The sequence below is a fragment of the Carassius carassius genome, chromosome 15 (assembly GCF_963082965.1).
Source record: "Carassius carassius chromosome 15, fCarCar2.1, whole genome shotgun sequence".
In the NCBI taxonomy this organism is placed as follows: domain Eukaryota; kingdom Metazoa; phylum Chordata; class Actinopteri; order Cypriniformes; family Cyprinidae; genus Carassius; species Carassius carassius.
In genome coordinates, this window is record NC_081769.1 from 23,832,764 (window position 1) to 23,854,500 (window position 21,737).

The 21,737-nt window shown below is 38.4% G+C and overlaps 2 protein-coding genes across 5 annotated transcripts in view; both read right to left on the reverse strand.

The window, feature by feature from the left end:
• Positions 1 to 526: 526 nt before the first annotated feature.
• LOC132158635 (arginine/serine-rich protein PNISR-like) lies at positions 527 to 7,902 on the reverse strand. 3 transcript variants are annotated; one of them, XM_059568130.1, is made up of 12 exons: positions 7,799 to 7,902; positions 7,138 to 7,245; positions 6,846 to 7,028; positions 5,461 to 5,693; positions 5,203 to 5,371; positions 4,920 to 5,110; positions 4,087 to 4,236; positions 3,897 to 3,996; positions 3,229 to 3,282; positions 2,759 to 2,950; positions 1,240 to 2,269; positions 527 to 872 (listed from the first exon to the last, which is right to left on the reverse strand). In XM_059568130.1, the coding sequence occupies exons 2-12, from the start codon at positions 7,226 to 7,228 to the stop codon at positions 842 to 844; spliced, it is 2,424 nt and encodes an 807-aa protein (XP_059424113.1). In that variant the 5' UTR covers positions 7,229 to 7,245; positions 7,799 to 7,902; the 3' UTR covers positions 527 to 841. The 3 variants fall into 3 exon arrangements, with proteins under 3 accessions (XP_059424113.1, XP_059424111.1, XP_059424112.1); XM_059568128.1 differs by having other exon boundaries at positions 1,240 to 2,272; XM_059568129.1 differs by lacking the exon at positions 7,799 to 7,902 and adding an exon at positions 7,561 to 7,685 and having other exon boundaries at positions 1,240 to 2,272.
• A 2,911-nt stretch (positions 7,903 to 10,813) lies between these two features.
• The window catches only part of LOC132158637 (ubiquitin carboxyl-terminal hydrolase 45), a 36,754-nt gene continuing 25,830 nt past the window's right edge, over positions 10,814 to 21,737 (reverse strand). Inside the window, exons 10-18 of one of the 2 annotated variants that reach the window (XM_059568131.1) lie at positions 19,805 to 19,886; positions 19,487 to 19,578; positions 19,143 to 19,199; positions 18,888 to 19,016; positions 17,714 to 18,368; positions 16,914 to 17,011; positions 15,690 to 15,776; positions 15,465 to 15,606; positions 10,814 to 11,132 (exon numbers count right to left, since the gene is read on the reverse strand). In XM_059568131.1, the coding sequence (XP_059424114.1) occupies positions 11,002 to 11,132; positions 15,465 to 15,606; positions 15,690 to 15,776; positions 16,914 to 17,011; positions 17,714 to 18,368; positions 18,888 to 19,016; positions 19,143 to 19,199; positions 19,487 to 19,578; positions 19,805 to 19,886 (1,473 nt within the window). In that variant the 3' untranslated portion in view covers positions 10,814 to 11,001. Of the gene's footprint in view, positions 11,133 to 15,464; positions 15,607 to 15,689; positions 15,777 to 16,913; positions 17,012 to 17,362; positions 17,520 to 17,713; positions 18,369 to 18,887; positions 19,017 to 19,142; positions 19,200 to 19,486; positions 19,579 to 19,804; positions 19,887 to 21,737 lie in introns of those variants that run through there. The other variant, XM_059568132.1, reaches the window with a different exon arrangement.

A 21,737-nucleotide genomic window follows, 5' to 3' on the forward strand; every position in this document is an offset into this window, starting at 1 on the left:
TATAACAGTACGGCACACATTTTCACTTTTTTTAACTGATTAACTGTTGGAAAGATTAAAAACTGAAAAAGGGAATACGTTTTAAATTAAACCAGAAATCTGCAACCACAACATTCAAGTGTGTGCTCGACTTCAAAACCACTTAACATTCCCTGCTCTCTACGCACTTCTCAAATAACAAATACAACAAAAAACGTTTTAAAGTAGAGTTGATTTAATAAAACTGTAAAATTATACTAACCCTAGCGTAATTTCAAACGTGTATGACTTTTTGTTTGCTGTGAAGAATAATTCAGTTCATAAAACTAGTTAGGTTTTAACATTTACATTCTGTACTATCAGCAAATCATTTAATGTGAAAGGCACCACATAAAATTACTGTACACACAACTCTTCATGTGGTTAAAAAAAAAAAAAGCTAAATTTATTATAAATATGCCCATAATTTATTTTACTTTATTTCATATGTCTTCACTCAGACATTTCAAGCAGCAAGCTTTAAAAACAAAATAAGAGGCAGGCCATGTCAGACAGAAAGAATCATTCTTGTTTTATTGGACAATATACATGAAACGAGAATTTATTTCCTCTGGTGTTAGGTTTTAAAATGTTACAGTTTCAAGGTTCTATTGACTACTTGAACACTTAGCCTTGCATAATACAAGAAAAAAAAACTCATTCAAAATCTCCTGTTTTGAAGACAACACTTAAAAATACCATATATTTACATAATGAGGGGAGGGAGGAGGTTTGGAGTGCAGAGTTCACCTACAACATTGCCTCGATAATGAGACAAGCCTGTTAACTCATGGAATTTTAAAAGAAGTGCACAGAACGCCCCTCAACGCTTGCGGCGGCTGGGAGACGTCGACCTGCAAGAGAAGCGTTGGACAGACTATTAGTGCTATCACAAGAGCAGAGCACATCCAGAACTTCATACACACACCGTAAACAGCTGTTGGATCAACACTAAATGAGAAAAGGGGGAAATTACATCAATCTCTGTAGCACTAAGGAAGTACAGTCCGAACCATTTGTGCACAATTCAGCAATTACACATTCAACATTATGTGACTGTGAATTTAAACAACACATTCATTTAAAATCAACTTCAGGATAATTTGAATTGCAACAGTTGTGATATTATAAATACTATTAATCATACACACACACACACACACACACACACAATTAAAACAATTTAAAAAAAAAAAAAAGTAGGAAGAAAATGGATACTACCTTGATCGTGACTTAGACTTGTGTTTGCGGCTTGCCTTCTTACCAGACTTGTGTGACCTTTCCGTTGACCTTGATCGACTACGTTTTGATTTCTTAGACTTTTTCTCTTTGCTAACCTCAGGTGAAGGGGACCTGCTCCTGCTGGACTCTGAATCAGAGTACTTCTTGCTAGCTTTGGCAGAGCCTTTTTTGCTAGATTTACTGTCCTGCCGGGAAAACCTCTCACTGTGAGGGTCGCTCTCCTTTTTCCGCCTCGATTTGGCATCATCTTCCTCGTCCCTTACTGAACTGCCCTCGCCCTTCTGTTTGTCTTTCTTTTTATCCAAATCTTTCTCTTTCTTCTTCTTATCCTTTTCGTGGCTCCGGCTCCTCTCTTTCCTCCTGTCTCTCTCCCTGTCATTGCTGGAGGCGTTCTGTTTCCTCCTGCTGCGGCTTGTACTGCGACTTCGGCTGCGCCTGCGGTCCCTGCTACGCTGCCTCTCCCTGCTGCGGCTGCGACTGGCCTTGGACCTGCTCCTGTGGCCCCTGCTGGATCTGCGTTGCCGTGAATGGCTGCGCTTCCTGTGATGAGAGGAACGTTCGGTGCTGCGTGCTCGGCTGCTCCGCCTTCTATCTCTGGCTTTGTCGCGCTCTGACTGACGTCTGTGAGAGCTGCGACTTCGGCTGCGCCTGCGAGCCCCACGAGAGGCAGAGCGGCTGCGACGCCTTTTCCTTCTGGGAGACGAGGAGTGGGAGGAGCTGCGAGAGGAGGCTGAGGACGAGGAGGACGAAGAGGACCGGCTGCTGGAAGAGCTGGATGTGGAGGTGCGGCTACGTTGCTCACTTGCCAAGGGGCTGGCACTTCCTCCGTTACGCCCTGTGTGCTCTTTGCTTGCCCACTTGACCTCACTGACTTCTGGCTCACTACGTGACCTGCGTCGTTCTAATGTGGGCTCCGCCTCCCTTTCCCTAACTTCCTGTTTGTGTTTAGACTCTGTCTGCTCCTCCTCATAACCTGCCCTCTCTCTGCTTACTCTGTCTGATGCCAAATCTTCTGAAAACATACACAAAGAAAAATTACTGTACACACATTTGACAAGAAGTTTGAATATATATTTATTTTAAAACAAATAAAAACATATTATAGGACATAAAAAGTAGTATAAATAAAATATTTTTAAAATTAAAAATATTATAAAAAATTACCATAGCCATTGTAGCCTAAAAGTCTGTGTAAACTTGTTAAATCACACAAAATATTCCTTTCAAAGGTAATTTTTTTGTAATGTCTATATGATGCTTTTCTCATTTAACACAATAACTTTCTTTTGATGGTAATTTCTCAGCCAAATGTTAAGTATAATTTGATTATTCGCTACATTATGTAATTTAAGCAAAAAAAATAAATAAAAATAGATATAATTGATTTACTTTAATGAATAAATCCATTTTATCAATTTCAGCTGATAAACTGACTATTCTTTTTTTTATATATATATATGCCATTAAAATGTTCACACTTTTCTCTAGATGCACCCACCTTTTACAGTCTGTACCTCCAGTGCCAGCCTCTCCTGCAGCTGCTGCTGCTCCCTCTCTTTGCGACGGAAGGCATCCTGTTTCTGGTGAATGCGGTGCAGCAGCTCCTCATCATCTGTGTCTGAGGAGTCTGACCCCTTTGCACTTCGCTCCTCATCCTCACTCTCATCCGAGCCGTACTCACCAAGCCCTCCTGTAGCAACAAAGCCCCTCTCTTATAACGGACAGCAGGAGCATGGCAATCATAGTCGCACGCTAACAGTCCCTCGTTCCACTACATGATACTTCACTAAAGCCCACCTCAATAAACGAAGCATGCTTTTTATAATCTGTGTTGCTGGAAGCTAACTATTGAGAAGATCTGCTGCTTGAGCTCTTGAGAATGTACTGAAGTTCATTAGAGAGCCCCCTTTCCCACCCCCATTTATTCCCCCAAACCCCCCCGTCGGGCCAAAATGTGAAGACACTTACCGAGACCAGTCAGAGAAGCCAGTGCATTTGACTGTGCCAGCTGTTTTGCAGGAGCTTTGATTCACATCAACAACAGGAACAACATGTTAAAAACACATACAGCCACCACTTTCGCATAGGCAAGAGTCTCTAGAGATGAGGGTACACATATGCACTATTCACAAGAGCTGCCTTTGACAAAATAAAATAAAAAAGGATACAAATAAAAAAAAGATGGAGAGAAAAAAAAAGTTATCACACAAAGTCCATCAAAAACAGCAAACAGTGGAGGAGGAAAGAACCTGTCTGTACTAATGTAGTGTCACTTTCGTAATGAGAAGCTGTCTGGCAAACATAGACGTGAGGAAGTACTTTTGTTTTACAGGAAGTAAATCTAGGAACAGATTTGACTGGAAACCCTTTGTAAGATTGCATTTAACTGCATCTATGTGACCATTTTCACCCTCCCTCTGCGGTTTATGTCTTCTGTTGCATTAGCAGAGAATGGCCGAAGAAGAATTGCACTTTGACTTATCATAAAGTACTACCATGATGCATGTCAGACAAAAAGGCATCATATTTATCAGTCAAAACATAACCAAGTCTAATTTCTGTGGAAATGTGGTTCTTTCTTCAGAATTAAAATTCAGAAGGCACAGTTGCACAGACAGAAGGGAACAGGAGCAGACCTTTAGTGGCTTTGCGATGAGTCTCTTTAGCCACCAGGAAGATTTCCTCATTTGTGACTTCAAGGAGGACTTCGGTAAGAAGAGTTTTAGTCATCAGCATCTGTGGGGAGCAAATAGGACTGGTTGAGAAACACAAGTCACAATTGTGGAAGATATATGCCGAGACAGAAGTGTGCGTGTGTGAACACACCAACTGAAACTCTTTCTCCTCTTCTGTCATCTCTGGTTCACTTTGGTATTCTTGAACAAGAGGAGAACTTCTACCACCAAACTCCAACCTTCTTCCTGATACGCCATCCTCCCCAGCACCATCTTCTTCACCATCCTCATCATCACTATCCTAAATAAAAGAGGAGTAGGTGATTGGACCAGAAACCATACGCTTCTGGATGACATAAGCGCCGAGAGGAATTATTAGTGTTAGTGTGCAGCTGCTAACAAGCAAAGTAACTAAAGTCCATGAAATCAGTTGGAGTTTTGTGGCTCAGTCATTGTCAGTTAGTAACCCACGTGCTAGATTACCCCTAGGAGTTGTCAAAAATATATATTTTAGCAGATATACACTACCGTTTAAAAGTTACTAACATATTGTTTTGAGGCTCAAACATATCGTATTATCATCAATGTTGAAAACAGTTGCGCCACTTAATATTTTTGTGCAATTGTTTTTTTTTTATCAATAAGAAGTTTAAAAAGAGCATTTATTTGAAACAATTTTTTAGTAACTAGTCTTAACCAATCTCTTTTGATCAATTTAATATAGGCACTGCTGAATAAAAGGCATTTCTTTCAAAAAAGAAAAGAAAAAACCATACCAACCTCAAACTTTCGAACAGTAGTGTACACATTTTAAAATGTTCAAATTAAAATACATCAACACGCTCATCAAGGAAATTTCATGGGGTCTTTGATTTAAGATAACAATCATGTAAAGTGCTTGTCAGCGAACCCTGGGACAACAGTTGCCAAAGTAACCACAGCAGATTCCTTCGTTGTAAACAGATTCTGAAAAAGGATGCTTACAAATTTGCTCTTGCGTGGCAACCGAGGCCCATCACCTTCCTCCACTACAATATCGCTATTTCTTTCATTATTTGCCATTTCAGCACGCTCTTTCTCCATCCTCTCCTTCTCCAACTTTTTCTGCTTCTCACGATCCATCTTTTCAAGGCCTTCTCGAATCCACGCAGGCAAAGTCCTCCGTTTAACAGCATCTAGACCAGCAATTAAGACAATATCTCAACTGAAGCCTTTTAGAACAGCAGTTTTTCCTATGCATCTACATTAATCAATATTTATAAATCACCAAGAGTAGGCGTCTCTGGTTTAAATTCGATCTGATTGGGGGATCTGGGCCGTTCAGGTCTGAAGCCAGGGAGCCGGTCTCTTCTGTTCTGTGGTCCTTCGGGCCAATAAGGTGCATGAAAGCCAGTGGAGGGTGGTCCGTATGCTGCCCCCGTTGGCGCAGCTCCATGCTAACAGGAAACGAAAATAAATGTGACTTAGACTGGGAAGTTAGGAGACTGGTTGTAACTTTTGATAATCCAGACCCAAGTAAGTGTACCTGATAATCAAACTGATTGACGCCAACTGGGCCTATAGGGTAAGGCTCAGGCTGACCCCCAAACCCATGACTGTTTTGTGGAAAGCCTCCATGGTGTCGGTCTCCAGGAAACTCCAAACTATCTTGACTGTTACTGTCTTCCGACGGGTTGACAACATCCATCGGCCCTTGTCCAGGAGGAACCCAGGCTTGTTCTGGAGGGGGAGGAGGAGGCTGGCCATGCATTCCCCACTCTATAAACAATCAGCAAATACAAACCTAATTTACAAACTGTGTAAATCTCTGCAAGTAAACAATAAGTTCCACGGCAAACTGACAAATGCATTGGCCCTACTTACTTTGGCATGCAACAAATGTAACAAATGTAAAATATGTAATGTATCAGAGAGAGAAATTGATGCGTGAAAATTATAATTAAATGCCAAAATTAAAGTTTTCATTTGGCTGAAAGCAAAAAAAAAAAAAAAAAATTAATTAATTTGGGTAATTGAACTCAATTGTTCAGGGTACTCACCTGTTCAGTTGTTCTCAGGTGATTTATTTACTTATGATTTAATGCCATGTTAATTTTCAACTAAAATATCAGCAATAACAAAAAATAATAGCAGGTGATGAATTGAAACATTTGTAGTCAAGTTCTTGGCTTTCAATATTAGAGCCAAAAAAAATGACATATTGCAACTATAGCACGCTGAGCAAACATTTACCTGTTGTACCTTATCCAAAATGAAAATTTGCTAAAAATTTCTTCAGGTCGTCAAAGATGTTTGTTTATTTATGAGAAAAGAGAAATTTAGCAGTACATCACTTGCTCACTGACAGATCCTGTGTAGTGAATGGGTGCCATTAGAATGAGTGTTCAAGCAGCTGATAAGAACATAATAATCCACTGGACTGCTGTTTGGACTCTTATTCTGATGGCACCCATTCACTGCAGAGGATCCATAGTAGAGCAAGTGAAGTAATGCTAATTTCTCCAAATTGGTTCCAATGATGAAACATCTAACAGACAAACTCATTTACATCTTGGATGCCCATAGTGTGAGTAAATTTTAATTTATGGGTGAACTATTCCTTTAATTGTTCTGCAGGCGTTTAAAGGGGGCTACTTCTGCTTTCTATTGACTGGCCGATTATTTAATATTTAAAGTCACAACTAAACACCAGTAGCAACAGATCATTTCATCTGTATTACAAAGCATGTCAGAATGAAATGGATAATCAAGGAAAAAGGATGAGGGCTTGGTTATATCGAACAATTGTTGACTGGATTGGAGACGTCTGACTCCACAGTGAAGTATACCATTCCAGCAGAACACATAGGCCTAGCTTAATTATGATATGCCTTTAAAATTCTCACAGTCAAACTGAAAAATTGGCCTTACCTGGTTGCCAACCTCTGCCAAAATTATGATTGCCCGGAAAGGCACCATGATTATTATGGGCTGGAGGTTCCATGTTCCTCATTTCCTGGCCGTTGGGCTGAATCACCTGCTGGTCGGCAACCCCTCCAGTGGATTCTTTCTGTGCAATCCATGCTTGTGCTAGAGCAGCCCAGTCCACTTGACCTGCAAAAAACCCACACAAAACTCAAACACTGCACCCAACCTAGCGGTTCAGCAACTGAATCATATAATTAGTATGTACAAGCTCAATTAGAAAAGAACAACGGCCGACCTGGATCTTGCTGATGCTGAAATGACTGCATCCACTGCTGCTGTGAGCCCAGGGGCCACTGAGGCCAAGGCTGTCCTCCCTGGTCCCACATCTCTGACCGTGCGATTCCTGTGCCAGAAGCATCATGAAATACACATGCAGATGTTTACCAAATAAACATGTTACTTGCACAGAATCAACAGTAAGTGCAAATATAGCATTTAAGAGTTTTGAATGGCAGTTCTCTTATAGGAACATAAAAAACAAGCCCTGCTTTTTCATGGTCGATCACTACAGCTGTAATGTAAGATGCACAGCTGCAGTTCCGGAGACACACAACAGAAATACTGCTCTCACTCAGACTACTGCAAAACCAGTCTAGGATAGCTAATGTACCACTCAAATGCACGCGGGGTGTTTTATAACGAATTTTAGTGCGTTCACCTTTCTGTATTTCACTGCATATAATTATGACATTAATCAAATAGAAATAAGCGTCGTAATGCTAGCTATGCAAGCGTTAGGCCGCGCGTCTACAATTTCAACACTTGTTAAAAAAACTTTATTCTCTCGTTTAAACGAACAAATTTACAAATTCAGCGACCGCCGCAACTGAGGAGAATAAGAAGCACAGGACTAAAGATTTAGATTGAAGATTTACAGACACGTTACGATCCCTTACCTTTCCTATTCTCACTAGTAAAATGGCGATGAAATGATGACCCGGAAACAATGCCTGCAACAGTGACCTCACAACACAGGCCCTCTAGTGGATACTTGCAACCAAAGACTAGTGCCAGACTTCTGAGGCAGCATAACTGTTTAATGATCTACAACAAAATATAACGAGTTTTTGTGATAAGAAAATTAATATTTTATTACTATAATACTGATTTCTCGCTAGAACTAAGATCAAAAGTACAAAAAGTTAATCAGAAATAAACATTTACACCTGTTTTTATACAGTCTATGATTTACACACAAACTGACCACCAAACGTTACTTTCAGACGGCACCTTTTCTTTTTTAGCTCAACGATCGCGAAATAAAACGCACAGGATTGTGGGATATCAAAGGTAGGGAAGGATACATCTAAGCCTGCCTTCAAAATTCAATCAGAAGAAGGTACCTCCGGAGATAGGAAGTGAAGCAGAATTTAGATTTGAACGTGCCTTGATGCCTTTCTGCCTTGAAATGCTGCCTCCAAAGGCATTTTTATTGTTTATTATTATTATTATTATTAATTAAATATAATCATTTTAAATAATCTTAAAATCAGATTTCATATATATATATATATATATATATATATATATATATATATGAAATCTGATTTTATATATATAAACCTGAATTTATATAACTCCAGAAGTTTCAATAACTGACCTGATTATGATTTTAAATGGCTTTTCATGTTCATGTTTATGGACCCCCATTACCATGACTTTAAGACTAAAATAAAAATAAAATACGTAACAGTTGTTGGGGGAACACATTAAAATAAGAAATACTATGTCAGCTTACATCTTGATTTCTACTTTTTTAATAATTTCCAGTGGGTCCCAGCCAGCCCCCAGCTGACAACCACTTTGGGTCTTGAGGTTTATATATATTTTAATAGATAAGAGAGTGAGAGAAAAAAAAAAGAGATTTTTTTTTTTTATTATTACGCAAGCAGTTTTAGGCCTTGTATTAATTTAGAAGCTATATGGAAGTGTCATACCACTAGACAGTTTAAATGAACATGAACATCTTAAATTTACCAGTTCCCATGACAATAAATACACTAGACATATATTGTATTATTACATAAGAATTTAACATAATCTTTTCTTTTAGGTCCTTCAATTGCTTTTTTTTTTAATTCTTTGTATTTAGTTTCAAAGACAAGAGTGGTGTGGTATTTACTGACACACCATATTGTATGTATGTTTCAGCGAGCAATTCAATACCACACTACGACTGAAGCTTGTGTGGAATGAAGGAATTTTGAAGGCAAACCTTCAACAAACCAAGAATTGAAAAGCACAGAAGAGCTGAATACACTAGGCATTTCAGATAACCTCTCTGGCATCTTTAACACATCATAGCAGATATATGTATACATACAGTAGGGCTGGTTCAAAACCAAGAATTCATATCGTACCGTTTTAGTGGAGTCCAGTGATGGAATATATTTCACCCAGCCTCCGTTGCCACCCCAAACAGACAGAATTGCATTTGAAAGAGTGACAGAAGAGGTTACATGCTGTAGAGTAATGCAGAAACACAGCTGTGTCAAAAAAGATAACAAGCCATCATCTTTAACCACTTGTTATGTCTGCCCTGAAGGTATGAAGAAAAGCAAAAACCCTTTTCCACCCGGATATGTCTGAATGGCTCCCTTCACATTCAACGGGTTCTTCTGAAAGCAAAATCAGCTCCACCCGTCCCTCATATCAGGTTTCTCTGTCACTTCAAATGACTGAGGGAAACACATCCAATCATTAACTCGCATTAAATCACTCGCACAACCTCCCTGAAAGAGAGCCGTTTTTTTATATGCTTTGCAAAGATTGCACTCTTGTTGGTGTTTTTACTCTCTGTTGTAACTGATAACCGTCTTGATTCGAATGTCACGGAATGTGGAGAGGAGCAAGGCAGGACAAGATTGTTTCGGACGTTGCCCTTTTCTGATTCCACACCCACCTCCTCTTCACCAGTCAGCAACATGGTCTAAAACAGCACGCCTTTGCACCCGTCACGCCGAATCTCAGCCGAGGACAGAGTGAAAATGGCATCCTGGGATTTGTGGCGACAGGGGATACTAATGGCCGACAACATCTCCAGAAAGAGAAAGAGAGACAAGGCACCCAGAGACCCCAAATGTTACCAGATGAAATAATTTCAAACCCACTCAAAGGTTTTCTTCCACTAAATGTATTTAAATTATCATTTTAAATGATTTTGCACTGGATTATGTTCACAAAATTCAAGCAGTAGAAGAGGAACCCTGAAGACTTATACACCACAGAAATATATGGTGTTATGGTAAACAGAATAAATAGTATTGAGCAAGATACATATTTTACATACAATTATGTATATTTCTAATCAGTATATACACAAACTGTTCTCTTTATACTCTTGTATGAATCAAATACTTTGCTAAAGACATGCAAAAAAATCTCAGCCCTCATAAACTAGGCACTGATGTGGTTTCAAAAATCATGAGGGGAAATAATAAGAAATAAGTTTTACTCGTATTAATTTCTGAAATAGATAAATGAGGCATGAGACAAAGTTCAGGAATATTGCACAAACTCCATATCCATTAGAGTAATGTTCTCGAGTTATACATTTATGAAACTTTACAAGAGGGCCCACTTCTATGATTTGAATCAAACTACATTCAAAAACATTAGTACTGATCAAGCAAACCAAAGTTAAATGTTAACACAAAAATAAATGAAAATCAGCAAATTACAATTTATTCTATTGTTGTCAAGCAACCTTGTATATATTAAATTGTCTCCAAGTAAATGATGACATGTTGTTTGCATATCTATGTGTGTGTGACTAATTTGTGTGCTCCAGTGCAGGATATGACTGGTTTAAACGGCTCTGAAAGCAACCGCTGCATATTGTGCTGAGTTTCCCTTTCACAACAGAGGTTATAGACTCTTTTGGCACAATCCTCCCTCTCATATCAACTCCCATGGATCCCATTTTGAATTCAGATCACATTGAGTAATGAATGAGCCATAAGACAAAGATTTTAGTATATGGAATCCTATGTTAAAATACAGGGATACAGTCATGCAGTAAGTGCTCGCTGTTGTCGGAGCTGATATTTTGCATTTTGCATTCGTCTGGATCATCTTGCATTCACGCGCCCGTCTGGATCTATAGGAGTTCTTCATAGAAAAGTAAATAAGCTTGAGAGTTCAGCACTCTGGACTCCGGTACAGTCTGTACGTTGGTGTCACTAACATACACCCACTGGCCTTGTGGGGCTGAGCTGGCCTCTCTGGAACCTAAAAAACAAATTGATATTGGTATTCAGAGAACATCCACATTTAACATATTTGAAATCAATAATTTAGTCCTTAACTCCAAAACATCCACTTGTATTACTGTATTTATCAATTATTAAAGGGGTCCTATTATGCTTATTATGCTTTTTCAACTTTAGTTAGTCTGTAATGTTGCTGTCTAAGCATAAAAAAAGACTACAAAGTTACAAAGCTCAAAGTCCACTTCAAAATGAGATATTTTGTTCAACAGAAATCACTTTTCAAAAACTACAACGAACAACTCGTTTGGACTACAATGCATATTTTCTGGGATTTGTGATATCACAAATACAGACGAATTGGACGAGACCTGGTTGAGCTGCACAAGAGAAGACAACGCGTGTTATCACTATGTCGGGAGACACGCTAGCTTTCCCAAGGCAGACGAACTTAGAGCGCTTACAATCATCCGGGTTTAAATCACGCTCAAATTTATTTGATTTTGACAAATATTTACACTGAAGCTCACAGAGCATGACATTTCCCGAGCAGGCGCCAAATGGTGCCCATCAAAACACACACTGGCCCAGCTAACCAATCACAGCACATTTCGTATTTCAGAAGGCGGGCCTTCATTTGATACAGGAACTATCCGAGCGGTTCATGCCAGACTGTAAAATAAGTGAAAAATAATGTGTTTTCGAACAACCTAGAATGAGAGCCTGTCCCCCAAAACAAAATCAAGACTTTGTAAAAGAGCATAATAGGACCCCTTTAAAAATGACAGAACACAATTAATACTAAAATAACCTTTAATTACAACACTATCACAATAATTAACCTATTTTAATAAAATGCCACCTTTAGCTTTGCCTTCATTAAAGATGAAATGACAACACATGATGTTTCTCTATCTTCTGTAGAGTGGTCTACTTTTTATATGATAAAATTACTTGTTCAAAACACTTAAGATCAATATTTTTATGTGAGAATCAATCCTCCTCAAGAGAAGTTAAATAAAAGGTGCCCATCCATTAAAAAAAAAAATTATATGTATATACAAGGAAGCAGCTCCTGGAGGATGGCGTATGAGGTCAGCACTGCACATGTGTCGGTGAGTGTCGTGAAAACCAACATTTGTTAACAGGAGCAAAGGAAGCAAAGTTTCCTTACTTTAGCAAAGGAAAACCAGTTTCCTCTTGGATTATATCGAAATCCTCTAACATTCTTCTTTGCAAATCCTTGTTTTGTACTTCTCATTAGTGATAGCTGTTTTGTCTCCCCTGTGCTTCTGTGTTTGTCACTTCTGAGCGGTGCATGTGCAATGATGACCTCATATGTCATCTGGCCAGAGCTGCTTCTGTTTACAACAGTGAGCACAAGCTAGATTAAATTGATTATTAAGTTTTAAATGTTTTTTTTTTTTTTTTTTTTTTACAAAAAACACATTGATTCGCTACAGGAGGACTTTCTTCACCCCCCGGAGCCATGTTAGACACTTTTTACTATAGATGGGAGCTTTTTATTAAACTTCTTTTGGACTGAAGCACTGTAACATCCTCTGAGTGCCATTAAACAGCTTGAAAGATCAAAGACTATTTTTTATATAACTCCGACTGGGTTTGTCTGAAAGAAAAAAGTCACCTAGGATCAGTGATTGAATTGAGGGGGGACTGGGGAGGTCCTGGACCACCCATAAGCATTAAGGGAGCCCCAAAATTCAAGATATGGGGGCAGAAAATGTATATAATTTCATATAGTTAATATAAATATTACATGGAGAGTGACTTTTTTTTGTTGTTGCAAAAATCACAAATGTGTTACTGATTTTATACAACAGTTCAATAAACAAGAAGTTAATATTAAGAGACTTACAGTGCTTTGCGAATGTATTCATACCTCATTCCACATTTTATTTTGTTGCTGCCTTATGTTAAACTGCTTTAAATTAGTTTTTTTTCCCACAACAATATACACTCCATACATCATAATTGTAAGGCAGAAAAAAAAGTTTTTAACATTTTGCCAAACTGACCAACTGATGGAAAAGGGCTTCGGTTAGAGTGGTTAGAAGAAGCTGATGGTCACTCTAGTTACAGTTCCATGATCATATGTGGAGATAGGAGAAATCTAAAGAAGGACAAGCATCACTACAACACTCTACCGATCTGGTCTTTATGGCAATGTGGCCAAACTCAATCCTCTCTTCAGTTAAGACACATGAAAACACGCTTGGAATTTACAAAACACCTAAAAGACCCTCAGACTGTGAGAAACAATATTATCTGGTTTGATGAACCTCAATTCAAAGCATCATGTTTGAAGGAAACCAGTTGTGCTCTTCACCTGCACAGTATCATCTCAAAAGTAAAGTGTGCTGGTAGCAGCCTCATGCTGCGGGGCTGTTTTTCAGTGGCAGGGACTGAGGGACTCATCAGAGTAGAATTGATGCCTTGATGAAAACACAGTCCTGAGCATTTAGAATCTCAGACTGGGCAGAAGTTTAATCTTCCAACAGGACAATGACCCTAAGCACACAGCAAGAGTGGCTTATAGTCAATTCTATGAATGTCCTTAAGTGGCCCAGCCACAGCCTGAGCTTGAACCCAAACAAATATTTATAAACCTGAAAATGTGCACCTGCCCATATCCAACCTGACAGAGTTTGAAAGGTAAAGAGATTAGAAGAATGGCAGATAATTGCCAAATGCTGATGAGCAAAGATTGTTGCATCAAACAAAAAGATTTGAGACTGTAAAGGTGCTTTAGCTAAATATTTAGTTAATGAATACTTATGCAATGTACTTATTTCAGTTTTTAATTTTTAATAAATTTACGAAGTTGTGACAATTCTGTTTTTGCTTTGTCAGTATTGTGTATGGGGTGTAGATTGATATGGAGAGAAAAAAAAAGAATTTCATAAGGTAGCAACATAAAATCTGAAAAAAATTAAGGGGTATGAATACTGTGGTATGAATACTGTGTTTGGAACAAAGATGGTTCCAAACAAAGCCACAGCACTGTTTTGTGTCTGGTGTTTCGTTCCTGAATGAATCAACCATTTAAATGATTCGGTTCAATCGCAATGACTTACTTATTTACAGTTACTTGGTGCCACCTACTGGCAGTTTTAATTTCACATTTAAAGTACCTTTTGATTTTTTTAAAATAATTTCAAATAGGGTTAGGCTGATGGACAATGTCATCGTCCATTGCCAATGGCTGACAGACAACACAATGTTAAGCTGATTGCAATTTGGTAGACATCGCCCAACTAATTTTAAATATCAGTATTAACGTTTTAGGATTAAAATATAAAAACATTATTCATGCATTTGTATCTGCAGGTTAAATACATTCATGTCTTGCATTAAACAGAGTGTATATGCATCTAAATGCCACTTCAGATGCAGCTTCTGTGTTTCCACTGCATTGCAAAAATACATTTTGTTGGTTAAGATTTTATTTGTTTGGTAACAGCCCCAAATGTCATATTATTGTAATTTTATTAATTAAAATGTAGCCTAAGAATATGATACAATTTGACACAATTTGACAAAGGAAAAAAATGGCTTTACAAAGGTAAAAATAGTTTTAAACTTGTTGGAAAATATTAATTTCTGTCAATGCTGTGAACTGACCACCACACAGAGTCAGCTGTCCATGGCAGTCCTGCTGCGCAACACACTCAGCAAAATATCTTCTGATTATAATTATCAACAAAATCCCAGAAAATATTAAGATATTATTTTTTGTCAATATCGCACACCCCTAGGCTAGATATTTAATTCTCCTTTGCTTAGTGATTGTCTGGTACACCTAATTCACTGATCATCATAAAATAAACTTTCTCAACGATAAAGAGGACAAGACAAAAATATGAATCATATTTAGAAAAAATCATACAAGGTTTTATTTTTTGGCACCCCCTAAGAGCTTTGACATAATTAGAACACTACCTAGGATGCTTTGATGGTGAGTAATTTATGGCCTTATTTTCAGTTTTGGGTGAACTAACCCTTTAATTATAAAGAACAATTCAGCTTCAATCTGTGCACTGCAACAGTTTACTACCACAGCTCTCCATGGGCTTTTCACTCTGTTCCAAACACTGCTGAAAAGTGTGATCTTTCCTCGGGTAGAGTGGAGAAGAACACCTCTATAGATCATAAACTACAAACAAATTCCACTTGGCCTTTACTAAACAAGCCACATCCTCAAGGTTGTGGTCCAGTGCCGAAATGCAGACAACCATTTGTTTACTCACAGGTTTTTCAGGTCTTTCAGAACCAGCTGCAAAGAAATGCATTGAGGAGCATATGGAAACTATTTGCTGCCTGTGTGGCTTTCTACCTGACTGGTTCCGGCGCTGCTCAGGTTTACGCTGGGGGGTGCGAACCTTCACGTAGGCTGCATAATGCCCACCACGCATTGATCCGCTGTGTTCCACAATGCCATACAAGCTGTACAGCACACGCTCCCCTGACCCGAGGTTCTGCCACACACATACTGAATCACTACTTTATAAAGATTCATAAATCATTGGTCTTTACTGATATGTATTACTCTTATCAGTACCTTGCACGTGGCAGAGCAGAAAGGTGCTAGGTCTAGCAAAAGAGGAAAATCCACATGTCTATTAACTTTCCTCAGATTCATCCCGGCCTGCAAAGACAAAGAAAGCTCAATCAGTGTACCGTCACACAATAAAGCATACAACACATGACCTTGCCTACACAAACACACACACACACATATATATACATGTATATAAATATATATTAAATTTAATTTTTAATAAATGTATGCATTTAGACACTTATCTAAAGCGACTTACAGTTCATTCAGGCTAAGATGTTTTACCAAACACATGTTCCCTGGGAATCGAACCCACAACCTTGCCCTGCTAACGCAATGCTCTACCACTTGAGCCACAGGAACACTAATATGTACATACATGCATGCATACATACATCCATGCATACACACACACACACACACACACACACACTTGAAAGTATGATTGGTTAAAGGTGCAATAGGTGATTGTCTTCAGAAACCTTTTTTGTTATGCTGGTTGAAAGTCTCTTCACATCCCGATAGATGGTGGAAGATCTGTTTAATCATAGTAGATACATTTGAAAGTTTTGTTATAATGCTACGCCATGTCCCTGTCACTATTTTGCATGTCTCGCTTAGTTAACACATCCGATTCGGATAACCAGCTCGTTAGAAGTGAGCACTGTGCATGAACTGCATTCCAATTGATATGCTCCCTACACAGTGTTATTTGCTCCCTACTCCCGGAGCAGGGGAAATCCACTGAAGTTTACTTCACTTGGGAACATTCATTCACAGATTTGTGCTGCGAATACTATTTAAATACTATCTAAATTTATGTCTCGCACAATTTAATGCCCTTTGTATGGAGGACTTCAAGGACTGGAATTAAACCTCTATGTGGCCTGTAGTAATGTTGTCTCTGGTATTCTGGTTTGTGAGCGTATATATGCATTCAGGGAGCGTGGCTTTGGATGGCGACTGCAGGGAGGGTGGGACGTTCACTTTCAGTGCTATCAGGCTAAAGTTAGCATTTTCCAAGATCTCCTACTGCACCTTTAATAGGTTTGGAAAATGACAATGGGCATTTAATTAATTAAACTTAACATTTTATGTCTGATGGTGATAATACGTCTAGCAGTTGTGTTTAGGTTACAAACTGGCTAAAATGACACAAAATGTACGTATGCGACACAAATGACAATAGCAGGTTATAATGTGTGGAGCGCTGAGGATTCACACCTGGTGAAATCGTTTAAGGTGAAGAGTGACAACTGGAGGAAGTGCAGAGATGAGCATCTGTTTACGGGCACTGGTGTACACCTTCTCAGCCTTCTTATCTGAAACATACATATAAATAACAGTCTAATCTACACTTTTGACAGTATATCTGATCAGCCACAAAAATAACATTTTAAGTTTTTTTATTTAATTTATTCCTACATAAAGATTTAAACCAGTGTTCTGTAATAGCTCCTACATAACCCTGTCTCCAAAACGCTTCAAGAAACCTGCAAAGCTACTTGTAAAAATGCTATAAAGTGAGGATGCCATCAAAAATAATGCCATAAATAGATTTTATTAATTAACTTCTATTAACTTAACTAAATTAAATCAACATTTGGTGTGACCACACTATGCTTAAAAAAATGCTTTTGTCCTAGGAGCACCTGCGTATTGTTTTTCAGGTAGCTTTGCAGGTAGGTTTCTTGAAATGTCTTGAAGACACTGCCACAGTTCTTCTGGATTGATTCTGTCTCAGTTTGTTCTGTTTCTTCATGTAATTCCAGACAGACTGATGATGATGAGATCAGATCTCTGTGTGGAGCACTGGCTGCTGTCAGACTCCTTGTGCAAACAAAAATCTCACTGGATTATTACAATTAATCGCAAAAATAATGTTTGGAAATGTAAACTGATACTTACTACTGACACACTACAACAAAAGATAGAAATAACTGATTTAAAAAAAAAATTGTTGGTGAAAATACTAGTGGTATAAGACTTTTGCACAGTACTTTATTTAATATGTTTATACATACCACTCCTCTTCATCTGTCTTTGCCTTCTCTCAGTACAGTTCTCACAGAGCAGTTTGTTGTTGCCCATCAGCAGCTCAACAGAGGTGAACTGATGCAGGCAGGACTGTACGGAGCACTCTTTAGAGCTGGGGGTGTAACTGTGACAGAGGGCTTGGAAGGCCCCTTGATGGTGCTGACGGTCTCTCTCCCGGACCTCGGACGGTTCCTCTGGGCTGTGACTGACAAGTAGAGTATCAGTGGAAGTGTGCACCAGTCCTAGCTTGGACACAGCGCTGACAAGCTGCTCTACAGCACCGCCCTGCTGAGGTCTAATGGGGCCTAAGGAAGTGGGGCTCAGGTTTGGTTTTAGACTTAGATTTTGTGCTGTTGAGGCCGAAGTCGTGGCGGTTGAGACTTTATCTGATGTGCTACTGTGTGTGGACACAGATGGGATTCGTGGTGACCATTCGCTCTCGGAGGCCTCGCTGTCCGCATCGTTACTGCTGTCCTGCAGGTTGGAATCCTTCTCACTGCAGTCTGATTGGCTTCCCATGGTATCTGCCTGGCAACTGGCCAGGCCACGCCCAGCCACACATAGCTCCTCCTCTTGTCGGCTAGAAACCAAATCTGCACCTCTCTCATCTTGAGAAGTAGACGAATGACGACCCTGCAGCTTCTAAGCGCATCATCACACAAACAAACAAATTAATGTTAAAATCAACGAAGCAAGGAAACACATACAATCCAAAGTCTGGGGTCAGTTAAGTTTTTTTTTAATTAATAAACTTGTAACTTTTTTGTAATTAATACTTTTATTCAGCAAGGATGCATTAAATTGATCCTAAGTGAAAGCTTTTTATAGATGTAATAAAAGAAACAAGAACAAAAATAGTATCTTTAACACCAAATCAACACATTAGAATGTTTTCTGATAGATCATGTGACAACTGAAAACTGGAGCTCAAAATTCAGATTTCCATAACAGGATTAAATTAAATTTGAAAACACACTGTTCTTAATATTTTACAATATATTAGTATTTGCACTATATTTTTGATCAAATAAATGCAGCCTTTGTGAGCATAAAGGGCTTCTTTCAAAAACATTAAGATATCTTAATATTTCAGATCACAAATTCTGAAAGCTTGTGTATAAGAACTATCAATGTCTCTCTTCTAATATTGACTCCACCCACCTGTCCACTCAACCTCCTGCTGTTTCTATTGGCTTGTGAATGGGTAGCTGACGAGTCATCATGGGAGGCCGGACCATCTTGCTCCCTCCCACTTTTCCCTAGTCTACCAGGGTTTGTAGGCTTAGAGATCTGAGCAAGAAAAGCAACTCTCAAATGACATCACTCAACTCAAAACAGTTTAGCACTTTTAGTGAATTGACAGATTATCAAATGCAAAAAAATGAAGGAAAAATATTTTACAAATGTGGGTCTCACCCTTTCCTCTATGATGGGAAGGGAAATGTCAATAAAGGCTTCCTTCACTGTGGAAATCTAGGAGTGAAGCATATAAACACGTTACACATATTACAATTAGTAATCACTGTATGTATATATATATATATATATATATATATATATATATAAATTTGTACTACATGTTGCATATTGTATACATATTACATTGTATTATAGTAAATTAAATTGATATGTATACACTTACAATATCATAACATTTAAAATGTAATAGAGTTTTAATTTATTGTAAATAAACGTGAACAATTTATATCATCTGGCTTTGTATGTGGACATTGTACATTACAAAAAAGAGAAACTCTTACATGTTCACACTCTTCACACATTATGGTGCTGGTTAGCTCTCCAACAAAAATCCGATCAACAAAATTCATTTTTACTCCTTCCTTCCCATAAGCTGCAGAACATATAAAATTTGATATACGGGTTATACACAGTATATTAATGTTATATAAAGACACATTCAAACAACTCCGAACACAAATAATATATCCTTTTTAAAATTATGTATTCATGTGAATAGTGTCATTGTTTTATTAATCTTGTGAATACAAGCTGTCACTAGATGGCAATATTGTTCTGTATGATGTGAAACGCAGGTGACGGAAACATAAACTGATCACCCTTCACTTGTCGTTTGGTCTCCTCGTCAGCTGTCTTCTCCGTGGGGTTGTTAAAGGCTTTGAGGATGCCTGCTTTAATGCGCTGTCAATGTAAACACAATGTGATGCCACTTTGTCAGATAATGAAGCTCAAACAGTTGCTGTCACAAAAAGCTCCTTTAATCATGCTCAAAATAATAGAGGCACAGGAAAAGTACCACAGCTTGTATCTTTTAATAATGAAAAGTTAACGTTTCAATTAAATAAAAAAATTATAAAAACAATGTCAACGTTTCCATTATATGTGAAAAATTCCCTTGAATTTGACATCTAGAAACAAATCAAATATGTCACGGCCGTTTTCCCACCTCAGACTTTAAACTCTTCACCCTTGGATGTGTTCTTTTATCTCAGGTTTTTGTTGTGGTAAACAAACTAAAGCAAATGCAAGGCCATGAACACATGTACGTGATGAAAAGTAAGTGTGTGCTTCACATATTACACACAGAAGCACATATGCATTGTATATCTCATGTATGTGTGGGCATAAAGAACTGTGAAGGCGAGTGTCCCTGTGGTCTTAATGAGAGGTGACATGGTCAGTGACTGTGTTGTTGAGAGAGCTGTTAGAAGACACAGTCACAGTATAGCACCAATCAATAGATAATTGGCCATGGTGGCGATGTCTGTGGGGCTCGACCAGTCTCCCCCATTGTCCCGTCCCCGCGCTCGGGACGGGCTATTTAGGTCAAAAGCCTGGTTAATCCCACTCCTTCAGCCACTCAGCTACTCAACCCCCCAAACCCCCATCTTTGTCGGACCCTGCTGCATCACACACTAATTAATCACACAAACCCTAAAAAAACTAGTCCACCACACTCTCTTGAGAAGTTGAGCTCACTTAAGCAGCCCATTCTTAACGGTTTTATTCAACAGCTAATTGGTGATAATTCAGTGATGTTAATTAGCATATTGTGACCAGGGATCCTATTGGCTAATCAACATAAATATTGTGGTGTCCATGTTTGGTGACTGGCTTAAGGGTCTCAACTCCGTTGGACACTGTGGGTGAGAGAGGAGGCATTTTGGAGAATGCTTTTATAACCAACTATTTTTAAAGTTGACAAGATAATGTTTTTTTGTGCAAAATCTTGTCTGTTTGTATATACTTGTATATTTCACTTTTGCATGTTTAGATCTCTAAATCAGTATACAAATTCAAATATAATTTGTTATTTTAGTTAGTCTCTCATGCTCACTATAGCTGCTTTTCTTTAATCAAAAACACAGTCAAAACATTAACATTAAGCTGAATTTTAAGCAGACATTACTCTAGTCTTCAGTGTCACATGATACTTCAGAAATCATTCTAATATGCTGATAAAGTGCTTTAGAAACATTTATTGTTGAAAACTGGTGCACTTTTAATATTTCTGATGAAACTAATTTTTTAATTGTTGAATTTATTTGAAATAGAAAACATATCTAACATATAACATTATAAAATATTTATTTTTTTGACACTTTTTATTAATTTAATGCATCTACGCAAAAATAATAATAACAAAAAAAAAAAACTTACTGAACGGTAGTGTATAAATATTTTTTACTTCGTTTCATCTTAAAAACTGTGTGTATAAGTACATGACATCTGTAAATTTACTGAAGTACACGATATTGAGGAACATTTAAACCAGATTGTTTCCTGTTTTCTCCCCCCTCAGCCTCTCCTAAGTGTGGAGGGAGGGAGGGAGGGAGGGAGGTGGGGACGGTCCTCCATCACAAAGCCTCAACAAGCAGCTGACGGTTTCCCAGGATGCACAATGAGGCCAGTCGCGCCACTTGCAAGGTTCCTAAGTGGCACAACTGTCCGCATTCACAAGTCTGAATGGGCCTGGCTGGCCCTGGGGCTCATCGCCTGATGCTGCACCCGCTTTCTTAGGGCAGTTAGAGC